General features: G+C 55.9%; 3 protein-coding genes across 4 annotated transcripts; all 3 read left to right on the forward strand.

The window, feature by feature from the left end:
- Window positions 1-22: 22 nt before the first annotated feature.
- On the forward strand, window positions 23-10,233 carry KLHL12 (kelch like family member 12). 2 transcript variants are annotated; one of them, XM_048926220.1, is made up of 12 exons: window positions 23-152; window positions 380-577; window positions 3,274-3,427; window positions 4,020-4,237; window positions 5,979-6,128; window positions 6,533-6,647; window positions 6,765-6,871; window positions 7,749-7,944; window positions 8,335-8,493; window positions 8,757-8,855; window positions 9,588-9,774; window positions 9,867-10,233. In XM_048926220.1, exons 2-12 carry the CDS (start codon window positions 392-394, stop codon window positions 9,991-9,993), a joined length of 1,698 nt encoding a protein of 565 aa, XP_048782177.1. In that variant the 5' UTR covers window positions 23-152; window positions 380-391; the 3' UTR covers window positions 9,994-10,233. The 2 variants fall into 2 exon arrangements, with proteins under 2 accessions (XP_048782177.1, XP_048782176.1); XM_048926219.1 differs by lacking the exon at window positions 23-152 and having other exon boundaries at window positions 323-577.
- Window positions 10,234-11,693: 1,460 nt separating this feature from the next.
- On the forward strand, window positions 11,694-15,873 carry RABIF (RAB interacting factor). Its single transcript, XM_048925918.1, has 2 exons — window positions 11,694-11,908; window positions 11,995-15,873. The coding sequence occupies exons 1-2, from the start codon at window positions 11,729-11,731 to the stop codon at window positions 12,235-12,237; spliced, it is 423 nt and encodes a 140-aa protein (XP_048781875.1). The 5' UTR covers window positions 11,694-11,728; the 3' UTR covers window positions 12,238-15,873.
- Window positions 15,874-16,088: 215 nt separating this feature from the next.
- On the forward strand, window positions 16,089-23,796 carry LOC125684231 (tubulin alpha-8 chain). Its single transcript, XM_048926229.1, has 5 exons — window positions 16,089-16,211; window positions 18,595-18,817; window positions 21,017-21,165; window positions 22,499-23,179; window positions 23,410-23,796. Exons 1-5 carry the CDS (start codon window positions 16,209-16,211, stop codon window positions 23,701-23,703), a joined length of 1,350 nt encoding a protein of 449 aa, XP_048782186.1. The 5' UTR covers window positions 16,089-16,208; the 3' UTR covers window positions 23,704-23,796.
- Window positions 23,797-23,851: the final 55 nt, after the last annotated feature.

Here is a 23,851-nt window from a genome sequence, read left to right on the forward strand (position 1 = left end):
CGCGGTTCCGGCGGCGCGTTGCCGAGCAACCACGGGACGGGTGGTGCCGCGCCGCCGCGCCGCATCGTGACGTCATCAGAGCGCGCCCGGCGAGGAGAGGGAGGGGAGGGGGGAGGCGCGCCGTGCGGGCCGGGACCTCTCCCCGCGGCGCGGTGAGTGCGGGCGGACGTCGCCGCGTCGCGAGGGCGCCGCGCTGCGGGTCGGAGGGGCGGCGGGAGGACCGGAGGGACGCCGCGGGCGCCGGGGCGGCGCGGCCCGGCCCGGCGAGGCAGAGACTAGGGGAGGGAGGGGCGGCGCGGCGGCGGCCGCCTGCGGTAGGGCGCCCCCTGGCGGCGCGGCGGCGGGCCGTGACATGTGGCCGTGCTGGCTGTGCCCGCAGGTGCCGGGCGCCATGGCCCCCCCCAAGGACATCATGACCAACTCGCACGCCAAGTCCATCCTCAACGCCATGAACGCGCTGCGGAAGAGCAACACGCTGTGCGACGTCACGCTGCGCGTGGAGCACAAGGACTTCCCGGCCCACCGCATCGTGCTGGCCGCCTGCAGCGACTATTTCTGCGCCATGTTCACCAGCGAGGTCGGTGCGGGGCGGCGGGCGCGGCCTGGGCTGCTCCCCGTGCCGTGCGGGCGTCGGGCCGGGGTCCTGTGGAGCCGTCCGGGAGGTGGGCTGGGCCCCGGGGGTCCGTGTGGACGGCGGGCCGGGTCCTCCGGATCCCTTTGGGTGGCGGCTGTGGATCCTCCGGATCCCTTTTGATGTCGGCCTGGATCCCGGCTGTCGATCCCCCTGGGTGATGGCTTCAGATCCTCCGGGTCCCTCTGAACGGTGGGCCGGGATCCTTCTGGATCCCTTTGGATGGCGGCTCTGGGTCCGCTGCATCCCTTTTAGGTGGTGGATGCAGATCCTTCTGGATCCTTTTGGAAATGGGCTGGGATCCCTCTGGGTCCCGCTGGGATGTGGCTGTGGATCCCCCTGAGCAGTGGCTCTGCCTGTATCTCTGCATTCCTTCAGGACAGAGCAGAGCTGCTCCCTCCGTGCAGTGCTGAGGGCTGTCGGTGGAAGCTGCAGCAGAGCCCCTCTGTGCTGTATTGCAGCTGCACCATTTCTGCCTTGGGATGAGTTCACGGATCACAGGGTGTGCTAAGAGCTCCTCATTGGCTCACCTCAGAAAGAAACCGCTCTGTCTTCTCTTAGAGCGAGTTCTGAGGTCTTTGGGCTTTGTGTTCCTTCCTGTTTTCCCTGGACCATGCAGAACCATTCTTCTAATTGTGAAAATTAGCAACTTCTGGTCACGTTGGGATTCATACCGGGCCCACGGAGGGGTTGGAACTGAGTGGTCCTTTAAGGTCCTGTCTGACCCGAGCCCGTGGTCTGTGCCGTGAGCGTCCCTCAGAGCAGCACGGTCACACCAGCGTTCCCTGTTCACAGGGAGCTGAAGGGGTTTATTGCAGCACGCTGTGTGTATCTGCGGCAGCGAGGACAAAGTCAAGCAGTGGGCTTGGATAAGAAAGTGGAACGAGGTGCAGTTCTGAAATGCTGGGTTGAACCCTGGGAACGGCCACACTCCTGCACAGCAAGTCCTGTGATTTGGGGGTGGATTGGGGGATGGCAGTGCTGTGTGCCACAGCCGCCTCAGGCATCCGGGGTGAAGCACGCAGTGTCTGCAAAGTCATTTCCTATGGAATGGTGCTGCCCTGGGTGCTCTGATGGCTTTCTGACGCTGTTGTGCTGCATGGGATGCACTAGGAATGCGTTTGGAATGCAGCTCTGTAATACGGCCTGTGTGCTCTGGAGCTCAGAGTCCTGGTGGGACGTTCTGTGTCACAGTCAGCTCTGGGGTCTTTAAGGTATGGTGCTGGGATCCCGTGTTCTGCCTCACGTACAATACATGAAGTAATTGGAAAGGCTGCTGGTCGCAAAGACCCAGTAACTCCTGTCCTCTTATTTCTAAGCACACAGACAGGACAGGAACAGCCTCCATCTGCATTGCGTGTTGCAGTCATGCAAACATCCGGTCCGGTCACTTCTGGGCTCTGGTGACACCGGACGGCTCAGTCTTGTTTTGGGAGCGCTTTGTCTGAGCCGGGCTCTCATGCATCACAGGCACCTGCAGCACTGTGGGCCCAGCAGGGCAGTCTGTCCTTCTGTGAGGGCTGCGGGTGCTGTGAGGTTCTGCGGGTGCTGATTGCGGTCCCTGCAGTGCAGGAGTGGCTCAGTCTCAGCGGTGACCTCTGCTCTGCTGCTGTGTCACCAAATGCCTCTGTGGGAGTTTCTGTGTCCGCTCTGATCCCCCCTCCCATCCCCTGCGGTGGCACTTCCAAAGCGAAGCGGTGATGCTTTGATCACTCATTCTCCTCGCTCATTGTGCCTGCAACCAACTTCACTCTCATTCTTGGCAAGAAAAGTGAGGAGCTTTCATGTGAGCTGTGCTTGCACTGATGCACAAAGGGATCGGCTTTGCACTGTGCTGCGTGGAGACGTCCTGCTGCCAGGGTGCTGATGAGCTCCCACAGGGTGCTGTGCCTGCAGCTGCTGCTTGGTGGGTTGTCAGCTCTGCACAGAGGGGTTCTCACGCAGTGGATGCTTGCAGTCCACTGTTCCACAGGTTGGCTCAGAGGGCAGGGGTCCTCAGAGAAAGCAATTGTTCTGAAGTGACACAGTGGAGCTGACAGAACAGCAAGGGGATGAAGTCAGCACTGCTTAAATGCCATCACTGCATGCGCTCCGATTTTAGTTTCTGATATTGAAGTTAAAATCCCGTTTAACTCTGAATTTCATGGGCTGCAGATAGTCGTCCTTTTTAGGGACTTTAACCATGAGCTGATAGGGTGGATGGGTGGAATGGTTGGGAAGCTTTCTGTGCGGGTTGGGGCGTAGAGCAGAGGAGTGAGAGCCCCGAATGCCGCGCTTGGCCCCATGTGCGCAGCCCAGGAAGGATCCCTGGATCCCCTCCTTCCTGCACAGCTCGGGGTCCCTGCGTGGCGCAGTGGGCAGCACACAGGAATGATGTGCAGCCTTTGGCTCGGGGTGCAGTTTGTGCATTCTGCAGCGTGGTTGGAACGTCTTCCCCACGCGTAACAGACTCTGCTTTGCTCTGCGGCTCATCTGTCCATGTGTTCTCCAGGGGGATTTTCTCCTCCCTCTTCTTTTGGTGAGCACAAGGACAGAAAAGATGGAGTTCTGTTGGAATCTCACTTTTTTAGCACCTGCTGAGCACTGGTGTCTTTTTGACCAGATGATTGAAAAATGAGCTCTGTCTCCTCTCTGATTTACAGCTCTCAGAGAAGGACAAACCCTACGTGGACATCCAGGGGCTGACAGCTTCCACCATGGAAATCCTGCTGGATTTTGTGTACACAGAAACCGTTCACGTGACGGTAGAGAACGTCCAGGAGCTGCTCCCAGCAGCGTGCCTGCTGCAGCTGAAAGGTAATGCTGAGTGCTGGGCGGGCTGCAGGTGTCTGTGGTTTGAGGTTTGCTGTTCCTCCCATGGCTGCGATGCCTCTGCGCTGTGCTCAGCCCGGGCCTTGGAGCCATTCACCTTGTGTCAGACTTCTCCTCTGCTTTGCACGCTGCTCTCAGTGTAGCAGAGCTGACCCTTCTAGATGGGATGGATTCTTTTCTCCACGCTTTGTGCTGCTGTCACTTATTACTGCCTGCTGACAGTAAGAGCAGAGCCCCGACGCCGCCTGGCTTTGCCAGTGATTAGCTGCTCACAGCTGGGCAAAGCCACGGCGCTTCTGCTTTAGGAGTTCTGCTCTCAGTTATCAGTATGGGATTCAACCTGGGGGAGGAGGGGGTTCAGCACAGCAGGCACAAACAGCCCAAGCAGTTCTGCTGCTGCTCGGTGTTGCTGTGCCCCTCAGCAGAGCCGTTTGCATGCGTGTCCGTGTGGTGCTGTTCCACTCTTGTTCAGTCAGTCTGTCCTTACTGTTTCCAGCTTCCCTGTACTGAAGCCCTTTCCCAAGCAGAGGATGACAGGATGTGTTCAGTGCTCATTCACCCCTCTGATTTTCCGTAGGTGTGAAACAAGCTTGCTGTGAGTTTCTAGAAAGCCAGCTGGATCCATCAAATTGTTTGGGCATTCGGGATTTTGCTGAGACACACAATTGTGTTGATCTAATGCAAGCTGCAGAGGTCTTCAGCCAGAAACATTTTCCAGAGGTGGTTCAGCATGAAGAGTTTATCCTCTTAAATCAAGAAGAGGTTGAAAAGCTCATCAAGTGTGATGAAATTCAGGTAAAACCTGAACGTATCGTTACTCTGCAAAGATGCAAAGTGTTGAAAGCAGTCGGAAATCGGCCCGCAGTGCTCAGAGAGCCTCACCATCCCTCCTGAGCTGGGAGTTCGCTTTGCAGGAAGGTTCTCCTCTTTCCTTTGGCCCCATAACCTCACACCAAGGCGATGCAGCCGCTGTGTCTGAGCGCGTGCTCTCAGGGCTGCACACCGCTGCCTCCATGCACTGCGCTTCCCCCTCCTCCCCCTCTCCCTGGAGGAGGTTACAGCCATGCGTTGTCTCAGTGCCCGCATTTCAGAAACACCCACAGGACTTTAATTCCTGTTTGCAGACCGCTGTGCTGTTACTCAGCAGCACGAGGAGCGCGTGCCGTTGCAGCATGCAGCCCTTCTGCTCGCACAGGGCGCTGCTGCCAGGCGCTGCTCCAGGCCGTTACACAAAGGTGTTTTTGCCCCTGAGTTTTGGTGCAGACTTTGATCCCTCAGAGTTGGTTTCTGGAGGTGTTACAGCACGGCTGGCAACTGTCAGATTTTTTTTCCAAGTCTTCTATGAGCGTGTATTTTGTTGAGAACTGACATAAGGTGAACATTCCCTGAGAATAGGAAGGGGACTGATCTGTTTTGTTATAGCTGGACTCCGACAAGAGGTGGTGTTTGCTTCAGCCCTAAAAGAAGTGATCGAGTCGTTATTCAGAGCTCACAGCTCCTTGGAGCAGGCCGTCATCGGAATCTCCCGAGTTCCTCAGAGCCCTGCAAAGGGCTGAGCAGAGGAGAGACGTGGATGTGTGCTCTGAAAGGCTGCAGCAGAAGCGGCCTTCGGCCAAGCTGATCTCTTGTTAGCAAACCTTAGAAAGGAGCACGCAGGGCAGCAATGGGGGCTGCACACAGGTGGTGCTCAGTGCAGGGGAGGGCTGGGGTCCTTACAGCTGTGCCTTCAGTGCTGAGGTTTGATCTGCGTGGGTTGTGGTGAGAGCTGCTGGGCAGCCAGGGATCCCAGGGCTGGGAAGGCTTTGTGTTGGAAGGGATCGGCCCCCAGTCCTTGTCACAGCGCCCGCTCACCACCTGCCTGGGAGCAGTGCTGGGCATGGGGCAGCCCTGCTCCTCCACACGCTGTGTTTTGCTGCCTCACCGCCTGTCATAGAAATCACAGAATCACAGAATCACACGGTTGGAAACGACCTATAAGATCATCCAGTCCAACCGGCTTCTCATCAGCACTGCTACCACAAGCACTAAACCAGATCTCGCAGCTCCTCATCCAGACTGCTCTCATGGTGAAGAATTTTTTCCTTACACCTAACATAAACCTGCTCTCTTTTCATTTAAAACCATTACCTGCAGGCCCAGTTAGAAGGTCTCTCCCCCTCTTTTTTGATGAGCTCTCTTTAATTATTAAAGGCTGCTGTGAGGTCTCCCTTCCCCACGTTGAAGGAGCGCAGCCCATCAGCCCATCCCTACAGGAGAGGTGCTCCATCCTCTGAGTGTCCTCGTGGGCTCTGGGCTTCCACATCCTCATGCTGGGGGTCCCGGGGAGCAGGGCAGAGGGGCAGAGCCCACTCCCACACTGCCAGCTGGGCTCCTGTCAGCGCAGCCCTGGCTGTGATGCTGACGCCCAGTTTCTCACCCACAGCAGGCTTAGATCTGCTGCGCTCCCTGCTGCTGGGCTCTGTCCTGTGCTCAGGGCTGTCCATTCGGCCGCAGGCTGCTGCTCTCCTGTCTGAGCAACGTGTGCCTCTTCCTGCAGGTGGACTCAGAAGAACCTGTATTTGAGGCCGTTATAAATTGGGTGAAGCACTCGAAGAAGGACCGGGAGGCGTCGCTGCCGGAGCTGCTGCAGTACGTGCGCATGCCGCTCCTCACCCCGCGCTACATCACGGATGTCATTGACACTGAGGTACGGGCAGAGGCAAACCAAAGTGTGGATGATGAGATGAGGCTGTTAAGCTTTTGCAATGGAAGTTAAATTCCAAATGGCAGAGCAGTGCAGTTTGTGCTTTGCTGCATGCTGTGTCTCTGGCAGGCACGTGTTGAGCTGAGGCTGTGGGGCAGACCCAGCCAGGCCCACCTCAGCCCTTGCTCCCTCCTCAAATGGATTTGTGCTGACTTACGTGTAGCAGAATTCGATTTTCCTCCCTTTTCCAGCGTATGGTATTTTATCCTGCAATCTGCAGCGCCACATGAGATGAGCTGTATCTTCTTAGCTGCCATCCATCCCTGCGTGTCTTTGCACAGCCCCAGGCAGCTCCTGGGAGATCTTAGCACAGACCACAGCTATCAGTGACCACTGTTTTTCTGCAGCCGTTCATCCGATGCAGCCTGCAGTGCAGAGACCTCGTCGATGAAGCAAAGAAATTCCATCTCCGTCCCGAGCTCCGGAGCCAGATGCAGGGACCCAGGACCAGAGCCCGTCTGGGTGAGCGGTGTGGGGTGCAGGGAGCGGCAGGAGCTGTGTGTGCCACGCAGGGCCTCGGTGCTGTGATAAAACGGCTGCACAGGGGCTGACGTGGCTTTGGCCTTCCTTTTGCTGCAGGAGCAAACGAAGTCCTGCTTGTGATCGGCGGCTTTGGCAGCCAGCAGTCACCCATCGACGTCGTGGAGAAGTACGACCCGAAGACCCAGGAGTGGAGTTTCTTGCCTGTAAGGGATCTTTTCTGACCATCGTTGTGCAGAACGGGGCGGGCTGACATCAAACATTGGTCGCATGCTGTCGGCCACGTAACCGCTGTGGGCTGTCCTCAGCTCCTTTGGGTCGTGGGGGAGTATGCAGAAAATGCTGGAATTGCTTTGCGTGTAAAGATTTACTGAGAAAGCTTTGTGGAAGAGGTTGCTGCCATGTCTGCTGGGCTGAGCCTGCAGAGAACGCATCTCTGCTGTGGGAGCGAGAGCTGAAGAGACGCGTTTTGTCACTGAGGGGTGATGAGCTGCAAAGTCTGGAGGTGATGTGTGGGATGTCAGTAGGAGCACTGGGGTCAGCGCTGCTTTGTGTGAGCTGTGTGATCCCTGCTCACACTGGGTCTGAGCGCGATGGGATTTATTAAGAGCTTCTGCACTGCGGCCTTAAAAGCAGCTGTATCAGTATGGAGTAGTGCAGAGCTTCTTTGTTACCACTAGTTTTGTCTCCCAAAATTCAGTTCTTTTTTTGGGAGGCCAAAAGCTTCAGCTGCATCCATCAGATCTGTGTAGCCACCACGTTTCCTATTGACAGGGAGCGGTGGGAGGTGTGCACACCTCCAGGATGTGCAGGGATTTGGCAGTGACAGGAGATAAGCTGACATTTGAGGCAGAATACTTCTGTGCAGGGAGACCTGGGCACAGGAGCAGAAGCTGCAGAAAGCAGACGCAGTGCTGCTGCACTTCAGCCAGAGCCGGATCCCTAAAATCCACGGTGTCGCGTGCCTCTGCCTCGGTGCGCCGCTTTGCAAAAAGGCAGCAAAGATGGGACAGGAGAACAGCGGTTGTTCTGCATGCACAGGGGTCATTTCTTTTGACCCTTTGCTTTTGTGCACCGTTTCAGAGCATCACCCGTAAGAGGCGCTACGTGGCGACCGTGTCCCTGCACGACCGGATCTACGTCATCGGGGGCTACGATGGCCGCTCGCGCCTCAGCTCCGTGGAGTGCCTGGATTACACGTCGGATGAGGATGGGATCTGGTACTCCGTGGCACCCATGAATGTGCGGCGCGGGCTGGCGGGAGCCACAACCCTGGGAGGTGCGTGCTGGGCAGCGCGGGGCGGATCTCTGGGGTCCTGCAGGTCTGGCAGCTCTTTGCTGGGATACAGCGATGGAAGCCGTGCCGCGTCTCCGTTCTTCGTGCCGCTGTGCTCTGAGCAACAGGAGCTCAAGGAGGGGGAGCTCTCATGGCGGATAAGCAGCTGGAAGGGCCGGCTGGGTTCTGGGTTTGGTTGGCCGGCTCTGCAGGCGGGCTGATGCCGTGAGGGTGAGCAGCCTGCATTTCTCTCAGCTTCAAACGTGCCGAGCTCTGCTGTGGTTGCTGCATTTTGCAGTCTACGATGTAGATTTGCTCCGTCTGAGGGCTTCATGCTCCACGTGCACGTTTGGTGCTCGGTCTGCTGAGCCCAGCCCTGCTCTGTCGTTGCAGATATGATTTATGTTTCTGGTGGGTTCGATGGGAGCCGGCGCCACACCAGCATGGAACGCTACGACCCCAACATCGACCAGTGGAGCATGCTGGGAGACATGCAGACAGCACGGGAAGGAGCAGGGCTTGTTGTGGCCAATGGAGTTATCTACTGCCTCGGTAGGTGCCTGCAGGCAGCAGATCCTGAGCCAGCGCCAGTCCTGGAAGCTGTGCTGCGCTTCGGTGGGGTGGCAGCCGTGCATTGCGAGGCAGCGCTGCATGGTGCAGTGGTTGTGCTGGCTGGGAGTGCTGCACAGATCCTCTTTGCTCTGCACTGGTGTGTTGTGAGTTGTGCTGAGGCTGAACCAGGCACATTACTGCTCTCTGCGCAGAAAACTTGTCCAGAAATCAGGCCCACAGTTTGTTCCTCTCTTGTGTTTCAGGTGGCTACGATGGGCTGAACATCCTGAATTCTGTGGAGAGGTACGATCCCCACACGGGACACTGGACTAACGTCACACCGATGGCCACAAAGCGCTCAGGTAGGAGCTCATGTGCTGGCTTAGATCCCCGGGAGGAGGAGCCATAAAGGAGTGTGAGTGTGGCTTTATAGGCTGCAGGGAGAGGGTAAGTCTGCTGTGATTGCCCTAATTAGGAACTGGCAAGGACCAGCAGCAGCTATTGTGTGTGAAGTAATGGGACAGTGTGCGAAGGCAGCGCTCGTTAGCTGCAGGGTGCAGTCGGTGAGGGGTGCTGGGGGAAGCACTGGGCCTCATCCCCTGGGCATCCAGGACAGCAGAGAGCAGCATTGCTAAGACAGCATTACACGGCCAACTGGAGCTTGCAGCTTCTCTTTCCTGCTTGGCGTCCTATCTGAACTTCAAGCCTGGCATCAGGATCTAGGAGAAAAGTATAGTCTGAGTCCTCCTGCAGAAAGTTATGTCTCAGAACTTGTTTCTTGCAGCTCCTTTTTACCCATGCTCTGCTGCCGTGCCCTCTGCTACTTGCGGTGCCTGGGGCTGCCCTGCACCCTGCTGGCAGCACAGCTCTGCTGTCACCACACCCCCAGTTTGGGCCAACAGCTTTACTGCTCTTAGTGAGGCAGCTGAGCAGAACAGATCTTACAGGCAGCTGAGCACCTGGTGCTGCTCCTGCTGCTCTGGCTGCAGCTGATGGCTCCCCCAACTGGAAATTGAGCAGAAGTTGGCAGAGTTACGGAGTTGCGGCGCTGGGCACAGCACTGCCATCACTCCTCTGTCCTCCTCTCTCCGCAGGCGCTGGAGTGGCTCTGCTGAACGACCACATTTACGTTGTTGGTGGGTTCGATGGCACGGCGCATCTCTCCTCTGTGGAAGCCTACAACATCCGCACCGATTCCTGGACCACTGTAACCAGCATGACCACCCCCCGCTGCTACGTGGGGGCCACCGTGCTGCGGGGAAGGCTGTATGCAATAGCAGGGTAAGAGGCGGCCGTGGGCCAGAGGGAAGGTGCTCTGTGTGTCAGGAGGTGTGAGTGACTCGAAGTGACACAGTGACTTTCTGTCCTTGCAGCTACGATGGCAATTCACTGCTGAGCAGCATTGAGTGCTATGATCCCATCATCGACAGCTGGGAAGTGGTGACTTCCCTGGGGATGCAGCGCTGTGACGCTGGGGTCTGCGTCCTTCGGGAGAAGTGATCTGGAGAGAGCTTACAAAGCACTTCCCCAGTACTGCCTGCTGCAAGAAGAGTCCCCAGTGATTTGCAGTGACTGTTTTTGAGAGTTGCGGATGCTGTGGAAGTAGGCACCAGGACGGCAGCTTTCTGTGCTGCTTTGACCAGAGCATGTGCATAATCGTGTGATCTCAGCAGTCATTTGAAATCAGGGGCTCTGTGTGAAGCTGGAGGAAGGTGGTGAAGTGGGTCGAGAGAAGCTGCATTTTCTGCTGTTCCTGTGGCTCATTTTCCCAGCAGAGCAGAGCAGCCCCCAGCTGGCATCAGCCGGCCTGGTGAGCACATGTGAGGACATGCACACAGCTGGGTGGTTTCTGCGGCCGCTGCAGGACCGGCTGGGTGCTCCGGTTGCTCTCAGTCCCGTGGATGCGTGCGGGTGGAATCCAGCTGCTCTTCGTTCCCGCTTCCAATCATCCTGTACATACTGAATGTTCTCAACTCGTTCCTCAAGCACACGTCAGTGCAGAGCCAAACTGGACGAGCACGTGTGTGTGAGGGGTCCTGCGCTGCAGGTTCTGCACGCAAGGAGTCGCGGACTGAAGCTGTCAACTACTGAGACCCAAAAGCCTGAGGCTGCAGGGGCAGAGGGCAGGGAAATCCACTGCCTGGCATAAAGGCAGCGCTGTGGCATTTGTGCTGTAATGGCAGGGTTCATCGCATCATACTTCCCTTGAAAAGCTTGACAGTCCCAGCTGCAAAGAGCTGCATTTTCTGGCCACAGGAGCCCTGCTGCCAAAGGCGGTGCCTTTGCTCCCACCCCTGCGGGGAGGCTGACGTGCAGCCCGAGGCCGGGGCACGGCGATGCGGTTGCTCAGTCCCTGCTGATGAACTGGTTCTTCCCTGGACCGCTGTCTGCCCGCTGCGCCCCCGTCAGGCTGTAACTCAATTCATGGTGTTGGTTTTCCTGTTATTTAGGATTTCCCCACTACCGGCCCTGTTTTGGAGTCACAGCCAGGGCTCTGTTTTGCCCCCACGTTCTCAGCTTTGCCCTCCCTGCCCCCCAGCTGTCCGCCGCCCGCCCCACAGGCTGAGCCCCAGCACGGCGTCCCATTGCCGGTTCCGGGAGCGCTCCCAGCACGGCTCCCAGCACCGCCCCGCATTCCTGCTGCCCGCAGGCTCTCCTCTGCCTGAGCTCGTAGCGCTGCTCCTCGAGCTTACTGCTGGTCCCGGCTTGGGCACAGGGTGGGAGCAGGGACGTGGTAGCATGACTTAAGTATGCACTTTCAGCCAACGCTCTGACCTTCTGCGTTTGTTTCTATTACACAAGTGTTCCGTGGTTTTGTTTCCTATGTTTATTTTTTATTGAAAACATAAAGAATAAAATATTTCCTGAGCCAGAAGGAATTCACCTTCTGTTCCGTGCCCTGCGGACGTTCATCGACTCCCTGCGTCGCGGACGCCCGCTCAGCCCACGCGGCCGCCTCCAGCGCTGCCTTCATCCCGCAGCTCACGGGCCGGGCGGTGCAGAGCAAACGCTCCGTCCTCGGGAAGCGCAGTGCACGAATACAGCGGGGCTCGGCGGCTCCGCCGGCTTTTCCCACCCCCTCCGTGGCCGGGCTGCGGGCGCGGCGCGGCGAGGCGACGGGCCGAGCGCGAGGCCCCGCCCCCAGCCACGAGCGCCCGCCTCAGCGCTGCGCACGCGCCGTCGTCACCGCTCAGCTCCGCCCTCCGGGCGGCGGCCCGGCTGCGCCTGCGCGGCCATGGCGGCGGCCTGTGCGGAGATGGAGCCGGCGGCCGCGCCTCCTTCTTCTCCTCCCGCAGCCGCGCCGGGATCGGCCGGGCTGGTGTGCGCGCAGGGCCGGAACCTGAAGGCGGTGCTGTGCCAGCGCTGCGGATCCCGGGTGCTGCTGCCCGGAGCCGCCACCTTCACCTGCCGCGAGGTACCGGGGAGCGGCCGGGGGAGGCGGGAGGGGCGGGGCGGAGGGCGCCCCCTGGCGGCGGGGCGGTGACGCGGTGCTCTCCGCAGCTGCTGCTGCCCGCCATGAGGAAGAAGGCGGCGGCGACGGCGGACGGCAGCGACGGGGACGTGGTGCGGGAGCACTGGCTGGTGCGCGACATGTTCTCCTTCGAGAACGTGGGCTTCACCCGCGACGTGGGCAACGTCAAGTTCCTGGTGTGCGCCGACTGCGAGGCCGGGCCCATCGGCTGGCACTGCGTGGACGACAAGGACAGCTTCTACGTGGCGCTGGAGCGCGTGGCCCACGAGTGACAGCGGTGCGGGGCTGGGACGGCTGGCAGCGCAGGGTGCATCCCTGCTGGGCGGCACAAGGACCGGTGTGATGCCCCGGAGTGGCACCGTGCCCCTCGGCCACCGCTGGACTGCAGGACACACGGCACAGCAGGACACACGGCACAGCCGGCTCTGCCCACGTGGGAGTGGCAGCGCTGCTGGCAGAGCTGCAGAGCAGCACAGCAGGGTGGCTCTGCAGGGCAGCTCGGTGTCACGCGTGCCGGGAGCTGTGCTGGGTCTTCACGGCTGCTCTGTCACTCCTCTTTGTGTCGTGGCCGTTCTAAATGTGCTGGGATGTCTGTGGGGTGACTGGTTTGTGGCACAGCCCCGGCAGAGCAGGAGGAGGAGAGGACTGCTGTGCTGATCCGTGAGGTGTCTGACCTACGGCCAGGGACGCTGCAGGTGTCAGGCTGTGTCCTCTGCTGATGTTCCCTGCCCCAGACCTTAACATTTAGGTTCTCTAAAATCTTGCCCTACTTGACAACTGTAACCTGTAAGAATATGTGGTACCTAAAGTGTGTGTAAGGGTGTTTTAACTGGTGTGGTTTTATTAACTGAGTACTTGGAAATAAAACGAGATGCAGATACTGGGCAGCACAGGCTGATGGAGTGGCAAATAAAGAAAATACGCAGGATGGCAATGCGTTCAGGAAGGAGGAATGCAGAGATTCCATCCTGAAAAGGACTTGGATCAGCAGAGTGTGATGATTCAGTGTCTCACAGCTGAAGAATGTCAGAAGAGCTGCGCGCACATTAAATGGGAGGTAAGTTCCCTTCTGCTGGCAGGAGCAGTGCTGGGATGCTGCCTCCAGCAGTGGCCTCTCTTCAGAGATGGTTACAAATCTGGCTGCGTGTTGCAGGAGCCCGCAGCAGCGCTGGTTCTCACAGCGTTTTATCTTTTGGTGGTTGCAGCCCAGTCTGTGTTCTGGTTTGCAAACCCTTGTGTGAATAACGCAGCAGCTTTACAGGTAGCTGTGGGTCACGCCTGCAGAGGACGTGCCTGTCTGCAGTACGTGTGCAGCATGCTGTGCTGTTAAACACTTTTGGTACCGATTCAGCTGAGGTGCAACTGGCAATGATGAATTTGTGTGTTCACAGCCACAGTCTGCTGGGGGCAGAGACCAATGGTGTCACTCCTGAGGGCTGTGGGACAGACTTTCCCTCGCTTCTCTTTTAAACCATCTGCTGGCCTGAGGCAGGCACAGCCTCAGGGAGGTTATCCAGAAATGACAACCTGTTCTGGTTTGATGACAGCGGAGGAGGGAGAAATGAGTCCTTTCTTTCCCAGTGCTTGAGCACCTGCACTGTTAGTATCAGAAAAGTGCCATCATAGAAAAGTAAAGCAGCCAATATGTTGGTTATTCTGCCACAGACCTCTGCTGTGGGCAGTCCAGGTTTAGTAATGGGAGGAAGGGGTGGGTGGAGGGCGCACCTTTGGCATCTGTGCAATACTTTCATCTTTGCAACATCTTGTGGATATCAGCTTTGCTAAATGACACCTCCCACAGAGTTGTGCACGTGGTGTCCTGATGCTGGGAGCTGCTGCAGGTGGTGGCAGCTTTATTGGTAACCTGGAAAGAAGCCTGCTGCCATCACATGTCAATACAAGGGGCTCAGCAGGGCTCAGAGAGGGGCGGTGGATGGATGCAAACAGGGCAGTTCTGCCCTGGTAGCAGAATACCAGTAGCACTGGTATTCTCTCTCCTGCCTAAGTTGCATTGCTTATTTTCGCAGAGCAGCAGAGCTCTGTAATCGGGTACTGCTGCTTCCACGTGGGCAGCTTTTATGAGGTGTGAGTGTTTGGGATATCTGAAATGTATTATGAAGATTGTGAGTGTTATTTTACGTGCCTAACATTACGTTCCTTGGCAGGAACAAGCAAAGTAGGAGGGAAGGAAATAATAGGAAATAGCTTCAGGGTCCTTAAACAAATAGTGCAGGGAAATGCTTCCCTGCCTCCTGCAAAGCCAGGTTACAACAAAGCCTGGAATCAAAGGAGCACAAAACCACCAAGTATTTTGCCTAAAACCACCGAGTGTTTTGCAGCTGCTGGGGAACATGGAAAGAAACCACAGCAGATGAGCAGAGTTTGCCATAAAAGTGCAGAGGGAAGATTTTGATAAAAGCCAGCTTTACGCTCCTTTTAACCAACTCCTCTTCTGCATCTCAGTGTAAATACTTCTTCCATGCTGTGCTGCTCGCCAGCCCCACTCTGAAAGCGCAGCTTTCTCACAGATGTGCTGGGAACTGCTGGTGCTGGTGAGGCAGGGAAGTGGGGGGAAAAAGGTTCTGGGTCACCAGGGCTGAGTTTCCTTCTGAAGAGGAAACCAGGAATCCCTTCAGGGAATTTGGTTCTTGCATCATTCTCCTAATATTTCATTTGGAATGGCGCAGCTCAACCTGCAGAGTGCTGGCAGCACGGCTTTCAGTCCTGCATACCTGGGTGTCAGTGTGCTGTGCGAATGGCAGTGGCTCCTGGCAGGGGTGTCCCGTGGTCAAACACCTCATGGTTGCTTTCTGGGGGCTTTGATTTTGCCTTTGGTTAAAGTGTGAACTCTTCAGATACAGCCTCTGCCCGGAGAAATGCTCTGCTCTCCTTGGCACAGCTGTGAGCAGCTCAGGGCTGACACCAATCCCATGAATGCACCTGGGCCAAAAAGCAGCTCATGTTCTGCCAAAGCAGCTGGAGCTCAGCTGCCAGAGGAGGACAAAGCGATGAGAGGCAGAGTGGAGGTTTTCCAGCAGCCTGCCCTCCTGGGTGAGTGCTGTCTAGCAGGACAGGTCAGAACTGCAGGCAGCCTGTCCTTGAAATGCCTTTCGGAGCCATTTGTGGTGTCAATAGGAGCTGGCGTTCCTGGGGCAAGAAACCATGCTATAAGAATCGCAGGTGCATTTATCCATGATTTATCCAGGATTCTCGCTGGGGAAGCAGCAGGCAGCGCTGAATCTCAGCTGCGTTTGTTCCGTTTCACGTTCCTCATCTTCCAGCAGTCTCCACATTCTCTGGAGGAAGGCAGGCAGCCACTGTGCTGCTGTCGGAGCGCTGCTAGAGGGAACCTGCTGCAATCGTTCAGCAGCAGCTGGAGGAGCCCTGAGAGCCGGGGCTGCTGAAGGCATCCATCCGTCTGCCCTGGAGCTGCTGGCTCTGCTGGGCCGTTCTTAGCAGCGTCTTTCTCGGCACATCCAGCTCACGGCTGGCCGCAGCTCCACTCGCTCTGGAATCTGGCACATGAGGGCTGCTTTGGAAATGTGCACGGATGCCTTCTGCTCGGGAAGAGGAAAACAGCGTCCCGTTCGTCATTGTTTAAAGCTCGCGTCCTGCCCTGGAAAGCGCAGCTCGGCTGAGGGAGGAGCGGCTGCCCACATTTCGCTGCAGCGCTGCTCACAAAGCAACTCTTTGCTGATTTATAAATGTTAAGAAACGCGGCAGGGATTTTGAATCGTTTTTACACTTCTCCTGTTAACACCCAGCCTGAGTTGGGGCATTTTGACTCCAGGTGCACAGATTTCAGTGGTCTCTACGCGCCCGTTTGCGTTTAAGTCCTCTCAGCTCGCCTGGAGAGCAGCGCGCCCAGCGCCAGAGGTGAGAAAATGGGCGCTGGCCTCTGTTGGCGGGAAGGCGAAGCCCCGCCCCGTCCCCGCCCCTCTTTATGAATCGACCAATAGTTAGCGCAATAAGTTGAAATTCATACCTGCGGCCCAACGGCGCGGCCCGCTCGGCCGCTGCCCGCCTCCGATTGGTTGAGCGGATCGTCTCGCCTCGCGGACTCCCCAATAGCACCGCGAAGGGGTGACGCCTCTGCACGAGGCTGAACCAATGAGCAACGCGCGGGGGGTCGGCCGCCCCGTCCCTCTCGCTATATAAACCGTCCCGGGAAGGTCGGCCGCGTTTGCGGTGCCGCTCAGACCCGTCGCGCGTCTGTCGTTCCCAGCGCTGCCGGCCCGAAGCCATGGTGAGCGGGGGCAGGGGCGGCAGCCGGCGCCGCTCGGCTCCGCGCGGCGTGGAGGGGCGGGGCGGCTCCGCCCGCGCGCGGCGGGAGGCGCGGGTCTGCCGCGGTGTGCGGGTACGGAGCGGGCGGGCCGGGGAGCGGCGGCCGTGCGGGGCCTCGTCCCAAAATGGTGGCGGCTCCTCAGAACATGGCGGCGCCGGGCCGGGAGGCTCCAGAGCGGGGCTGGGAGAGCGGCGGGCGGCAGCGCTGGGGGGAGGCGGCGCGGGGGGAGCGGCGGGTCGGCGTCCGTCCGGCTGTGCGTCCGTCCTGCCGCCGCTCGCCGTGCCCCGCTCCGCGCCTTTGTTCCGCTGTTCGCTTTTCCCGGTGCCGCTCCGTGTCCGGGAGCCGCTCCCAGTTCTCCCCGTTTTCCCCGTTCTGCTTTCACGGGATATCCGTAACCGCTGACATTCGCGTTGCAGCCCGGCGGTGACGGCTCCCGTCGCGGTGAAGCCCGCCCTGCCGCCCCGCTCGGCTCCCAGCCGCGCTCAGCAGAGCTCCTGCAGCACCGCGCGTCCTTTGCCTCGTTGAGATGCAGCACCTTGCTGGGCGTGCGGAGTGCTTTGTGCAGGAGCCCCGGGGTCCTTCCTGTTGCAGCGCTGCCTCCCAGTTCATTGCAGCCCTGTTCGAACCAGGGCACGGCGCTCGCTCTGCCCTCGGTGCTGGACTTTCTACTTGCACGAAGTAAACATACACGTGTTCAACGCGGCACTACGGTTGTGCTGCCCAGGCTGAGGCTTTCTTTGTAACGAACGGCCTTGCTTGGTGTCATTTCAAGAAGTGCCACTCGTTCATTTGTTGCTGGAAAGCTGATATTTATTTCGACCTTTTCCACGTCTCACCTTTTGGGGGCACGCTGGTCCCTACGCGTCCCGTCGGTGACCTTCGCAGCTGCCTGGGAGCTTTGCTAACAAAGCGCATCTCAGCAGTAGGTGTCACTGCAGGTGTGAGGCTGAAGTGGAGGAATTAATTCTGTATTTTCCCTCTCAGCGGAGAAAAGAGCCATGGGCTGTCCTGAAGGGCAGCGTGACCTCGTTGCTGTGACCTGGCATCTCTTGGACAGCATAGCCTTGCTGGGCTGTGTGCTGAAGCTGCTTTTCCTCTTGCTTTCTTTGCTGTGTGGGTTGGCTGTCCTCTGCCATGGCAGTGCTTTGCAAGGCCCACTGCTCCCACCTGGACGGGGATGAAGCTGTGGCCCTGGAGAGCAGTGGGCTGGCAGCAGCTTTGTGTGGTTGGCTGCAGCAAGACTGTGGATTGCTATTCTGGAAGCCGTATGTCTGAATGTACGGCTGAGATGGGGCTTGCTCTCACCTCTTCATCGTGTGTTCCCAACCACAGCGCTGTTCTTTAGCAAATAGATTGTGATTTCTGAAGGTGGAGCTCCCAAGGAAATAGAGAATTTGCTCGTGCTTTCTTGCATTTGTTCCAGGTCCCGCTACCCTGCACTGTTAGGGAACAACTTGTATCACCCACTCATAGGGCCTGAGCATTGTCCAGTGTGACTGACTCAAAGCTGTCCTGTGCTCAGCTCTTGTAGATTGCATTTTGCTCCGTCACTCAGAACGAGAAGTTGGTAAAAAGAAGGACGCGAAATGCCACAGGTCAGGAGCTTGGAGCTGGTTCAGTTGTGGTTTGGCTCCTGGTGTTCAGAGCTGTGTGCTGCAATGTGAAGGAAGCTGGCGTTGTGCTCTGGATGCCAAATGCACCTTGGGAATCTGTAAATTGCTATGGATGATCTTCCTGTTTTGGCACAATTTAAACGAGGCCCAATTTTGTTCAGTCTCAGTTTAGCAGTCGTACAGCAGTGCAATGTGGGGCCTGTTTCAGGCTTCAGCAGCAACAGGAAGGGTTTGCTTAGGGAAGGATTCCTGGTGGAGCTCCCTGAAGCAATCGGGGTATTTTTTCTGATTTTATGTGCATTAACCGAGATGGATGGTGGATGCCATGGATCTTAGGGAGGTTTCACTCCCTCTGGCTTCTGGGCTTGGAGTGCAGGGGTGTTTTTCTGGAGGCTTAGGCCAGTGACGTGCAGTCATCAGTTCATCTAAATCACTGCCTGTGATCACAAACGTTGGCTGAAGGGCTCAGATGAGTTCAGCTCTCCTGGTTTGGTTGAGGATAGAGGAGAGATGAGTCTAAAGATGACAGTGTCCCGAAGGGTCTTCCCAGGTGGGTGGCTGAAAGGATCTTTTGTCCTGCTGAGTTTGTGCCCGGTGCCCTTAACACCAAGACAGTAAGGGCAATGTTCAAACAGCCTTGCAATATGGGAGCTCAAGCTGTGTGTGCTGAATGTTTTGTAAACAAGGAAGCTGCTGTTTCTGCCAGTGATCCAAGCTTTTCCTTCCCGCAGCGTGAGTGCATCTCAGTCCACGTGGGTCAGGCCGGGGTGCAGATTGGAAATGCGTGCTGGGAGCTGTACTGCCTGGAGCACGGCATCCAGCCCAGCGGGACCATGCCCAGCGACAGAGCCATCGGCGGAGGCGATGATTCCTTCAATACCTTCTTCAGTGAGACTGGAGCAGGAAAACACGTCCCTCGTGCTGTGTTTGTGGACCTGGAGCCAGCAGTGATAGGTAAATACAGCGATGTACGCAGGAGACTGTAGTGCCAGGTTGGATTTAACTTGCACGCTTTGCCCAAGGGATCCATTCCTTGACGTATGAAGTGCTTTGGGGCTTTGAATTCTTACTGCAGAAAGGCTGCCTACAGCTTCCTGGTAATGGGGAGCACTTGGCTCTGTGTTCAGTAGGACTCCAAAGGATTAAACGCCACCTTCTGCCAACCTGCAGAATTAAATTCTGAACATGCTACACGCTTTTGCTGCAGAAGATAGTTAGAACCTCTTGAAAGCACACAGAGTGGGATGTTCAGTAGACACAGGTGCCTTTTTAGACAGCTGTAATATACCTCATTAAGCAGATTTCTTGTGTATAGCATTATTCCTCTGCTTTTTCAGAGCACTGTTCTGGCCTCTGTCCTGCTGTGTCTGAGGAAATGAATCTCAATTGCACATCTAAAATCAGATACATTAAACATGTACTTCGACTTTGTGCCCCCCGATCTGTGACCACCCCCCTTCCCCTGAAAATCAGTGTTATCCCCTGCTGTGGCAGCGCTGGCTGTTCATGCTCACCCTCACTGCGTGCTGCTGGCTGCTCTGTCACCAGTCTCTGCCTCACTAATCCTGCTGAGTCAGACTGGGGGCTGTCTTTGCCCTCAATGGCGACTCTGGGTGCTCAGATCTATGCTTGTACAGTTGCTGTGTTTATGTGCTCTGTTTAATACATAAAAAGTTGTGAAGGGAAGGAGTGAAAAGGCCAAAGCTACTCCTATATACCCCAGGAGTGAGGGCTCCCTGCAGCTTACTTTAACTGTAGCACCCCAAACCATTCTGTGACCTGCAGGAGGCAGGATGCTGGGCACGTTAGGCTGAACATTCAAACAGAATCAACCATTTAGGTTGGAGGTTACCTTCAAGGTCACGAAGTCCAACCATCAGTCTGACCCATTGAGTCCTTCACTAAACCATGTCCTTTAATGCTGTGTGCACAGCAGAGCACATTTTGACCCTTTGCCAGGAGCTGTGGCTCATCAGCTGTAGTTTCCCTGAGCCCCACAGCTGTTGCTCCCTCTGCTGCTGGCCGGGTGGTGGCTCTGAGCAACCAGGGAAGGCTGAGGAAGGAGGTGAGGGAGAGCAGCTGGCAGAGCTTGTGCCTTGCTGCTGGAGGAGCAGCTGCTGAGCCGTGGGGCAGCTCTACGTGGCGGTGTTCATTAGCGCTCGCTAATGATGGAAGTGCAGCATGGGAGATGGGCAAAAGGCCGCCTGATGAAATGCTGGCAGTGCTGAAGGAGCAGGGTGACATCGTGGGCCTTTGGGGGTCAGCACTCTGTCCTTACTGCTGCTCTGATTATTCTTCCTGTGCATGCGCTGTCTCAGAACATCTCTGCGTGCAGCACCCCTACAGGTGCCATGTGTGAGCACTGGGGGTTGCTGGGGCTTCCTAATAATGCTGCCCTTGGTGAAAGCAAGGACTGCAGCATGCGTGCACCAGCTCTGTGCGTGGTGTGTAAAATGCTGCCAGAGCTTCCTGCAGGAAATAAGGCAGGAACCTGTTTGATGGAAGTGACTTAAATCTCCCGTGGTGAAACACAAACACGAGGGGCAGGTGTGCAGAGGGCAGCTGGGTTCTCCTGCCTGTTGGCCTCAACACACAGCCAAGGGTTATTCCTCATAATTCTCCAAGTTGTTCATGCAAGAGCCGTTAATGCTGGAGTTTACTTTTGCTCTAGTAATATTTGAATAACGTTTGTTCCTTTAGAACATTCCCTTCTGCCCTTGGCAGAAAGCACAAGGAAAGGAAAGAAGGTGATAAGCCAGCAGTGCAGGCTCTGAGCGCCCATTGCAGCAGCAGTGTGGGTGAGGTGGGAAACGTGGGGAAAGGCAGTGCTTCAGACCCTCTTTGCAGATTAGCATCAGAAGTTGAGTCCCCAGCTCCAGCACAGTGATTCTGCTTTGTAGTCTGGCTGCAAGTAGCTCTGGCAAGTGAAAAACTGCTTGTGAAAATGGGGCGGCTTTCTGGGCAGTGGATTTTCTCAGGTGTCCCACGCTTTGGCTATGCTGGGCACTGGGCACCATCTGCTGATAGGAAGAAAACCAGTTCCTTCTTATCTGTAAATAAGGGCAAGGTACCTCAGTCTGAACAGCCTCAGAAGCTCAAAGGATCTGCATACCTGGAAAAGCAACGACTTAAAAAACTCTCTTGTCTCTCCAGATGAAGTTAGGACTGGGACATACAGGCAACTCTTTCATCCCGAACAACTGATATCTGGTAAAGAAGATGCTGCAAACAACTATGCTCGAGGTCATTACACAGTTGGGAAGGAGATAATTGACTTGGTCCTGGAGCGCATCAGGAAACTGGTAAGGCCTCTCACTGCAGGCACTCAGACGAGATTCTTTATCCTGTTTTACAGGATTTGGAGATGAGGCTGTCAAAACAGATAGGCCTATGAGTTCTGCTTTAACTTGTTGCATGGTTGGGAAGTTGTGCGGTTACTTTGCGTGCGTCCTTATCCTCAGCTTGCTGAAGTTACTCCTGTTGGATGGGGCTTTCAAATGGCCTAAAGTGCTGATGAGATGCCCAACATTTTATGTCTTCATGTTCAACTTCAGAAAGCCGGGTGTGAGATTACAGTCTGATCTGCATGGTTCCTGCTGGGAAGGGATTATGGCCTGGCTGGGGCTCTTGCAAGGAAGGTTAAGTTGGTTTAGCTCACGTGGTTTGGGCTTTTCTTTGAATTTCCTTCAGTTGTAACTTCTGACTCAGCTTTACTGTAGCAGCAGTAGAAGACCAATAAATCTCAGTGGCCTGTGATAGCTCAGTTTCCCTGGTGCTTTCTTCATGTGGTGATCCTGAGGATGACAATGTAGGTTAGAGTTCCCTTTTCTAGAGCAGCCAGCATGTACTTCACCAATATCACAAAGGCAGGGTGTTCTCATTGCATAAGATTTGAGAGTTTACCTCTGGTGCTTTAACATGGAATGCTAAATGAGTTAGTGAAAGATGCAGCTTCTGCAGATCAAAGCTGGTATTGAGAACTTGGCTGCCGCAGGCTCTGATGCCGAGTCTGGACTTTGACCCGAGAAATGTGGTCATAACTTCCCTCTAGAAGCTGTTTGACCTCCCTGTCAGCCCTGGCAATAAAGGTAGGCATCGTGCAGCACTCTGCTGGGGAATGAAGCCTGGCTTCGTCTGAGAATGGTGAAGCAATGCAGTTTGACAGCTGGTCTCTGACATAAGCTGCGTGCCCACAGCCCTCGCAGGGTTGTAGCAGTAGTTGTGGCACGGGTCACTGCTGCATCTTGTGCAGGAAGGGAATGTCAGTCAGTGCGAGGGTCAGACAGTTTATCGAGCAAGGCAAAACTCAAAGAACTATGATGCTACTGGCCTTGCAGAGAATGGGAGTAGAAAATGTTTTGAGGCAGTAACTTAGGAAGAAGTGGAAAGGTTGTCTTCCAGTGTGTTGGTGACTTAAAACTGCTAAGGATACCAGTTTGGAATGGGTTTTTTTTGTTGTTTTTGGGTTTTTTTTGAGACGCTTCCATGGCTAATGGTACCAGAATTAAATGTTACTTTCCTGAAGCTTGATCCATTGGTACGTCAGGTTTGAGCGGCTGCGTGAGTCTGCAGTAGGCTGGTTTGGGGTTCGTGATGCCTGTTCCACTGCTGTGACACGTGTATTTTCTCTTTCAGTCAGACCAGTGCACTGGTTTGCAGGGTTTCCTGATTTTCCACAGCTTTGGGGGAGGCACCGGCTCAGGTTTCACTTCCCTGCTGATGGAGCGCCTGTCTGTTGACTATGGGAAAAAGTCCAAATTGGAATTTGCCATCTACCCTGCACCACAGGTCTCAACAGCTGTTGTTGAGCCGTACAACTCCATCCTGACCACCCACACCACTCTGGAGCATTCTGACTGTGCCTTCATGGTGGACAACGAGGCCATCTATGACATTTGCCGTAGGAATCTGGACATTGAGCGCCCGACCTACACCAACCTCAATCGCCTCATTGGTCAGATCGTGTCTTCCATTACTGCTTCCCTCAGATTCGACGGTGCCTTAAACGTGGATCTCACGGAATTCCAGACGAACCTGGTGCCTTACCCTCGTATCCACTTCCCGTTGGTAACGTATTCCCCAATTATTTCAGCAGAGAAGGCCTATCACGAGCAGCTCTCTGTGTCTGAGATAACCAACGCGTGCTTTGAGCCTTCCAATCAGATGGTGAAGTGCGACCCTCGCCATGGCAAGTACATGGCCTGCTGCATGCTGTACCGGGGGGATGTGGTCCCCAAGGACGTCAACGCTGCTATTGCTGCTATCAAAACCAAGCGCACGATCCAGTTTGTGGACTGGTGCCCTACTGGTTTTAAGGCAAGTCTCAGTTACATCACGAGCCTTTGTTTTGTCTTGTTTTTAAGGCTAATCGCCGTAATGCACTTATTAAGTGTATTTTGTCATTCAAATGTGTAGGTGGGCACCTGATTTGTGTTGAGAAATGAGTCTTAATGTTTTTGTGCAGAGCTGCTTCCTCTGGCTTCTTTGACTGTGGTCACTATTGAATGCTACGAGGAAACTCACGGTCTTCTGTGCTTCTCCCGTAGGTTGGCATCAATTACCAGCCACCAACAGTGGTTCCTGGTGGGGACCTGGCCAAAGTGCAGCGGGCGGTGTGCATGCTGAGCAACACTACAGCCATTGCTGAGGCGTGGGCTCGTCTTGACCACAAGTTCGATCTGATGTATGCCAAACGTGCCTTTGTGCACTGGTATGTTGGAGAAGGGATGGAGGAAGGGGAATTCTCAGAGGCTCGGGAAGATTTGGCTGCACTTGAAAAAGATTATGAAGAAGTGGGCACAGACTCGATGGATGGAGAAGACGAAGGCGAAGAATACTGAACACAGCCAAAGTGAATTGCAGGTCTTCTCCAGGGCCTTATTAGCAGTGTAAATCATGTCTAATGATTGGAATAAACTTCTTTAAGACATCCAGTAGTGTCAAACACTGTGCCTTCATCAGCTGTACTCAAACGGTCCATAGTCTAAG

Source organism: Lagopus muta, chromosome 24 (genome assembly GCF_023343835.1).
Source record: "Lagopus muta isolate bLagMut1 chromosome 24, bLagMut1 primary, whole genome shotgun sequence".
Taxonomy (NCBI): Eukaryota; Metazoa; Chordata; class Aves; order Galliformes; family Phasianidae; genus Lagopus; species Lagopus muta.

What these genes read in the sequence shown, in the direction of transcription:
- RABIF (XM_048925918.1), top strand. Translation starts at nt 11,729, where the DNA reads ATGGCGGCGGCCTGTGCGGAGATGGAGCCGGCGGCCGCGCCTCCTTCT. An exon ending in CCACCTTCACCTGCCGCGAG is followed by an intron (nt 11,909 to 11,994) that starts GTACCGGGGAGC and finishes TGCTCTCCGCAG; the next exon opens with CTGCTGCTGCCCGCCATGAG.
- KLHL12 (XM_048926219.1), top strand. Translation starts at nt 353, where the DNA reads ATGTGGCCGTGCTGGCTGTGCCCGCAGGTGCCGGGCGCCATGGCCCCC. An exon ending in CGGATGTCATTGACACTGAG is followed by an intron (nt 6,129 to 6,532) that starts GTACGGGCAGAG and finishes GTTTTTCTGCAG; the next exon opens with CCGTTCATCCGATGCAGCCT. An exon ending in GGGAGCCACAACCCTGGGAG is followed by an intron (nt 7,945 to 8,334) that starts GTGCGTGCTGGG and finishes CTGTCGTTGCAG; the next exon opens with ATATGATTTATGTTTCTGGT.
- LOC125684231 (XM_048926229.1), top strand. An exon ending in TGGAGCGCATCAGGAAACTG is followed by an intron (nt 21,166 to 22,498) that starts GTAAGGCCTCTC and finishes TTTCTCTTTCAG; the next exon opens with TCAGACCAGTGCACTGGTTT. An exon ending in GGTGCCCTACTGGTTTTAAG is followed by an intron (nt 23,180 to 23,409) that starts GCAAGTCTCAGT and finishes CTTCTCCCGTAG; the next exon opens with GTTGGCATCAATTACCAGCC.